The sequence below is a fragment of the Zeus faber genome (genome assembly GCF_960531495.2).
Source record: "Zeus faber genome assembly, chromosome: 14".
In the NCBI taxonomy this organism is placed as follows: domain Eukaryota; kingdom Metazoa; phylum Chordata; class Actinopteri; order Zeiformes; family Zeidae; genus Zeus; species Zeus faber.
In genome coordinates, this window is record NC_137200.1 from 14,653,485 (window position 1) to 14,660,463 (window position 6,979).

General features: G+C 47.6%; 1 protein-coding gene across 1 annotated transcript; it reads left to right on the forward strand.

Moving 5' to 3' along the window:
* The first annotated feature begins 239 nt into the window (after window positions 1-239).
* Window positions 240-4,447, forward strand: LOC307240332 (heat shock cognate 71 kDa protein-like). The gene is given in 10 exon segments (XM_080014083.1): window positions 240-395; window positions 1,302-1,511; window positions 1,787-1,992; window positions 2,068-2,220; window positions 2,349-2,904; window positions 2,998-3,200; window positions 3,405-3,603; window positions 3,687-3,919; window positions 3,995-4,099; window positions 4,101-4,447. Coding segments are annotated over 9 exon segments (1,971 nt in total). The 5' UTR covers window positions 240-395; window positions 1,302-1,306; the 3' UTR covers window positions 4,212-4,447.
* Window positions 4,448-6,979: the final 2,532 nt, after the last annotated feature.

The following is a 6,979-nucleotide window of genomic DNA, read 5'->3' on the forward strand; positions in this document are numbered from 1 at the left end:
TTTGGCGGAAAAGGGCCGAAGCTGGCAACGCCGAAAGAAAGGCGGGCGGCTCCGTGGGGGGGGGGGGGGGACACCAATCAGAACCGGCCATTTTCACAAGCGCTGGCGTTTGACGACGACGACGTGTTCGTCTTGACCAATCGCAGCTCGGCATCAGCCCGCCTGCGCCTGTCGACACGCCCACGCTCCTGCGCCAGCCTCGTCTGCGGCTCCCCATTCCGCGCGATAACGGTGGAACGTTCCGGAAAGCGGGAGACTCGCCCTCTGATTGGCTGCTTCGCCGCGGATATAGCGGCTCCGACGAACGGCCGTCTTTCTTTCTCCAACGGGCGAGGGTAAGCCGGCTTCGCCACCGCACAACTCGACGTAACACCCGACGCAACCTGAAATATAAGGTGAGGTGGAAAGACTATCACTGTGTTTGAACGTGAGAAAGTGAGTACCGCGAAGGCAGCGGCATATTTCTGCGTGTGGAAATGTGGATGTATTTAAGTGGCCTCGTTGTCGTCCGCCATTGTTGCCCTTCTTTGGGCTAGCTCGGCCTAGCTAACCGAAACGGTTGTTTTCAGCCCTATATACGTGGTTTGAGCTCAGGTTCCGTCCATTAAAAAAACAAAAAACGAGGCGTCGATTAAAACCACGGGCCGCACTACGCGGTAACTTAGTCGTTTTAATGTACGTAAATACCGACTAGCAGTACGCTAGATGTTACGTCAGCGATTGTGACCTAGATGCGCATGCGCTGTTGCAGTGTACCAGGAGGGGGGTATAGAATGTTCTAGAACACATCCGGAGTAGTCACGCGGTCCGTCCGACTATTTTTATCGTCCTCGTTTTCTTCCGTTCTTCGTCCTCTGTTTAGACTCACTTTCTGGGCTGTTAACTACGAAGCGAGGTTGATTTCTCCAATTATAATGGTGGATGAGCTTGGATCTCGTCCCTTAGCATGAGCACCACCCCGGTTAAAATATAAGATGCGCGTTTCCACTCCGAAGGAGTGAGTCCCACGTCTGGGTGTGTCGATTTCTAGTCAAGAGTATTGTGAAATACAAACTAGTTTCCTGGAAAAGTGATGACTCAAAGCCCAGCAATTAAGAGTCATGGTGTCTTAAGTACAAGATGCTGTTTTCTCAATGTGATCATGTGCAAGGCCTGGGTCGTCCTCAACGTCCATTCATGGACACACGCTGAATGGGATCTCCTAGCAGCGTCACGACAGATTCCCTTTAATGACGTTTGAAATCAAACACTTTCTCTTTAAGCCTTTTTACTATTCTGCTTACTATTCTCTTTTTCTTCAGACACCATGTCGAAGGGACCAGCAGTTGGAATCGATCTTGGGACCACCTACTCCTGTGTGGGTGTGTTCCAGCATGGCAAAGTTGAAATCATTGCCAACGACCAGGGCAACAGGACCACTCCCAGCTATGTGGCCTTCACTGATTCAGAGAGGCTCATCGGTGATGCCGCCAAGAATCAGGTTGCCATGAACCCAACCAACACAGTCTTTGGTAAATAAAACTTAGAAAATATTGTATGGAATTTTTTTTTGTTGTGTGTGTGTGTGTGTGTGTGTGTTCTACATTTGGCAAGTTAAGTGTCAAAGAGGCAAATTTGTAACTGCAACACATTTGAGGAATCAATCAGCCCAAAAAACACTGAAAGTACTTTGTGGCGCTCATGTCATTTGCGCCTGTAATTCACTTTACAGCTGAGGTTTTAGAACTAAATGTCTTATTTGTCGGATCAAAGTAAAGATGTGTTAAACTGCTTAATGTCACTACAGATGCAAAAAGACTGATTGGCCGCAGGTTTGACGATGGAGTTGTGCAGTCGGACATGAAGCACTGGCCATTCAATGTTGTCAATGACAACACCCGCCCTAAGGTTGAGGTGGACTACAAGGGTGAAACAAAATCATTCTACCCGGAGGAAATCTCTTCCATGGTGCTGGTGAAGATGAAGGAGATCGCAGAAGCCTACCTCGGAAAGGTAGGCATTTTTACAGGTAGTTTTATGTTTTGGCTTGACTGTGAACCACATGTCTAACTAGGGTTTCCCTTCCAGACTGTGACCAACGCAGTCATCACTGTACCCGCCTACTTCAACGACTCCCAGCGGCAAGCCACAAAAGATGCTGGCACAATCTCTGGCCTCAATGTTCTCCGAATCATCAATGAGCCAACTGCTGCTGCCATCGCCTATGGCCTGGACAAGAAGGTAAGCCAGGGGTGTTCTGACATTTGACCCCCGGCACTTTTTTTCCTGTGCAGTATTTGATTTAAGCGGAAATATTGTCAAATTAAATAAACTGTGACAAAAGTTAATGGTAATAAAATTCTTAATAGGTTGGTGCTGAGAGGAACGTGCTCATCTTCGATCTTGGTGGTGGTACCTTCGACGTGTCCATCTTGACCATTGAGGACGGCATTTTCGAGGTCAAGTCCACCGCAGGAGACACTCATCTGGGTGGAGAAGATTTCGACAACCGCATGGTCAACCACTTCATTGCCGAGTTCAAGCGCAAGTACAAGAAGGACATCAGCGACAACAAGAGGGCTGTCCGCCGCCTGCGCACTGCCTGCGAGAGGGCAAAGCGCACCCTGTCTTCCAGCACCCAGGCCAGCATAGAGATCGACTCTCTGTATGAGGGAGTCGACTTCTACACCTCCATCACCAGGGCTCGCTTTGAGGAGCTCAACGCCGACCTTTTCCGTGGCACCTTGGACCCGGTGGAGAAGTCTCTCAAAGACGCCAAGATGGACAAAGGGCAAATCCATGATATCGTCTTGGTTGGTGGCTCCACCCGAATCCCCAAGATCCAGAAGCTGCTTCAGGACTTCTTCAATGGCAAGGAGCTCAACAAGAGCATCAACCCCGATGAAGCCGTGGCTTATGGAGCTGGTATGTGTCCTGACCTGGTCTCTGCAGTCTAATTTACACCAAATGTAAAGCCATAACATTTATGAATCTTGCATCTAAATCATATTCCTGTAGCTGTCCAAGCTGCCATCCTGTCTGGGGACAAGTCTGAGAATGTCCAGGACCTCCTGCTGCTCGACGTCACACCACTGTCTCTGGGTATCGAGACAGCCGGCGGTGTCATGACCGTCCTGATCAAACGTAACACCACCATCCCCACCAAGCAGACTCAGACCTTCACCACCTACTCTGACAACCAGCCTGGTGTGCTCATCCAGGTAAGGAGCTCAGCCCATGTTGTTGCCAAATACCTCTCGCTGTGATGACGTTTACTCCTAACATTCGCAGTTTACACCAGAGGTTGAAAAACCGAAGATGGCTCCGAGGCCTTCCTTGGATGTCTGAGCGAAATACTGACTGCTTAGCTGCGTCTTGACGTTGTGTTTTGTGTGCCCGTCGTTAACGTTGCATACTTCCAACAGGTTTACGAGGGTGAGCGTGCCATGACCAAAGACAACAACCTCCTGGGCAAGTTTGAGCTGACTGGCATCCCTCCTGCTCCTCGCGGTGTTCCTCAGATTGAGGTCACGTTCGATATCGACGCAAACGGCATCATGAACGTGTCTGCTGTAGACAAGAGCACCGGCAAGGAGAACAAGATCACCATCACAAACGACAAAGGTCAGGATTTTGTGAGATTCTTGGACAGCTTAGTGTCTTGCTGCTTGTTGGTTTCTGTAACATGACCTCATTCGGTTTTCCAGGTCGTCTTAGCAAGGAGGACATTGAGCGCATGGTCCAGGAGGCTGAGAAGTACAAGGCTGAAGATGATGTCCAGCGCGACAAGGTTTCCTCCAAGAACGCCCTGGAGTCGTACGCTTTCAACATGAAGTCCACCGTGGAGGACGAGAAGCTCGCCGGCAAGATCAGCGACGATGACAAGCAGAAGATCCTGGAGAAGTGTAACGAGGTCATCGGCTGGCTGGACAAGAACCAGGTAAGAGCTCGGCATGTTTTTGCACCGTTAATAGTGTGGTGTTGAATTTGCCTTAAACATGGATGTATGTTGCAGACTGCCGAGAGGGACGAGTATGAACACCAGCAGAAGGAGCTGGAGAAGGTGTGCAACCCCATCGTCACCAAGCTGTACCAGAGTGCGGGAGGCATGCCAGGTGGAATGCCAGAAGGTATGCCTGGTGGCTTCCCTGGAGCTGGCGGAGCTCCTCCCAGCGGTGGATCCTCTGGACCAACCATCGAGGAAGTTGATTAAACATCTACCACCTTCCTGAGAGATCTTAAAGTGTTAACCCTCTAAATGCTTGTGTCAACGTGCTCAAGCTGCAGAGTGTATTCTAAAATAAAAAAAATTGGGGTTAAAGAATCACATTTGTATTTTTTGTCCATTTCTGCCTCGCCACAGGAACCTAGTTGCTTGCACAACTGAGTTGTTCATTGCGTTTTGTTGGAAAATGTTTTATACAGTTTCTCAATGTCTTGACAGAATAAATCATGGGATCCCTACTCACATTTGCACCATATGTTTTTTCTTAGAGATTAAAAGCTGTGGGTTAAGGCCTAATCACATAAAACATTGACTTCTATCTCGTGGTGGCGGTAGTTATCTTGCATGAGGGTGAGTATCAAAGGCTCTTGACATTAGAAGCGCCGGACACCGTGCTATTGTATTCATTTCGCCTTCTCCACCATCACTGCGACACTTTACTTACTCCCTTACGTGGTAGGCAGCGACATCTGGTGGTCGCTCGCCAAAGGACCTTGCATGTCAACTATTTAAATCACTGGCACAGTGCGTTGCACTGCTGCCTCACAGCAACAAGGTTCTGGGTTCGATTCCCGCCTGGGGCGGGTTATCTCCCAAGTAGGACACCTGGTATCAGTGCGGGTCGACGAATGCTGCCCCCCCCCTCCAAGCCAGGATGGGAGAAATGCAGAGGCCACATTTCACTGGCCACCATCCAAAGCGTGTGTGTGTGTATGTATGTGTGTGTATATATATATATATATATATATATATATGTTGTGAGATGTGACGAATAAAGATTCTTCTCTTATGTTGAACCCTGAGCGCTGTCGCAGGAATACTGAATCGAACCCCCCCTACTGATACGTTTTGGATTTGAACAGTATTGAAAATAATAGTCACAGAAATTGTTCTGAAGACCTATTCATACGCACAGGGGTATAAATAACCAGGTGGTTAAAGAGATTATTATGCGTTAGCCTTGCAGCAGCGGAAGCAAACTGAGGTGTTTTGTGCTTCGGCGTTTCCATGGTAACAAGGAGCGAGAGGGAGACCCGTGAGTAGCACCGCTTAATATGCCAAACAGACAGTTTCTATCTTTATGTCTGTGTTATACTGTGATTTGCGTGTCCTATGTATGATAACAATCTATCAGCGATACTTATAGTTGTTTTATTTTGCAGATTGACGTAGAAAATTGCTATATTGAAGCATTGAAGATACTGTGCGCAGTATATTGGCTGTCGTTCTTTACATCGGATTGCATTTCCTCCTTTTTTCGGTTCGAGGTGTTCCGTGAAAATCACACCCACTGACATTGTTTACCACTGACATGGCTCATTTTCTTTTGTCTAGCCATTTGTTAATTTTAGTCTTTAACCATGAAAAATTGCATTATGCTGGTACAAATCAAATTACAGTGGTTAGTTGTTAGTTATACAAAATAAAATCAGGAGGAGCGCAAGACGCTGTTTACCATCACCATGCAGATTAACGTTGTACATAAGGAGCTAATAGTCTATATTTGGGGGAGAAACGTCTGAGAGAGTTAAACTCTCACAACTCTCAGAATGATGTGTACGGTTGAATGATCTATAAGCGCCTGTTTTCACAAACAGCATTCACCTTTCTCATTAACACCGTAGGTCTATAAATATTCTCTGTAAACACAAACACAAAAACGGAAGTTAAGATCCATCCATTCGGTCCAATAATTTACTACTGGTCCATCTTAATCCAGAATAGTAGGTTGATGCACTGTGTGCCAGGACTGCTTATTGCACTTGTAAATGTGCTGGTTTACTATTATTATATTTTCACCCATATGATTATTATCATTGTTATTAGGGATCCACCCCCCTATTGTTATTGCTCCGCCTCTTTTTATTGTTAATCTAGGCGTTTTTCGGGCGAAAGTATCCGAAACACGGCAGCGGCAGTACGCACAGACACGGTCAAGGTCGCTTGAACCGGGACGCTTCAGACATCTTGGCGTTCAAGTTTGACCAACATCGCTCCACACTTGGAGCAGAAGGTTGTGGAAAACCGTCGTCAGTTTACAGGAAGTAGAATAACGTTGAGGCGATTCGATTAGTTCCAGGGGCGGCTCGCTTCGTGACGTCATCGCCTGACGTTCTATAAATGCAAGCTTCGTCTCTCGGAACTCATTCGCCTCCAGCCCCTTTCTGCGCGAAGGCGGACAGCTTGAGCCGGTGCTGCGTTAAAAGGAAACTCTGAAAACTGTAGCTCACTGAACCTTTGCAGGAACCGACCCTTTTCTTTTGTGTCCGCACTGCGTCATCCAGGGAACAATCTGAATTGTTTAAAAAAAGACATGTTCTTGAGGAAGATTCAAACTGAACCGCAGAAGAGCAACATGCAGTGTCCACGGTGATTGGTCGAACACATGAGCATGAGAAATGCTTGTGAAAAAGCACATTAAAAAGTAGATACCTCATTTAAAGTAAACCTGTCTGTATTTATACATCATTTATTTGAAAAACATTAAAATGCACGTAAAAAAAACCCCCACATCTCGTCCTGACCTCGCAGTGGAGCCGACGGACTGGGAGCGACCCTCGATCATGACAGGTTTTCCTCAGTGCGAGCCCGGCCAAGTTGCACCGCCCTGGGCACTGGGGGGGAACTGCGTCCATCACCGTTACCGCGCCGCACAGGCCTCGTATCACAGTCCGGAAAATCGACGCTGAGACTCATACCAGCCTCTGAGAGTACGGCTGTATTAACACAATCACAATCACGGTGAGTTATAGCAATGACGAACCCTGGTTTACA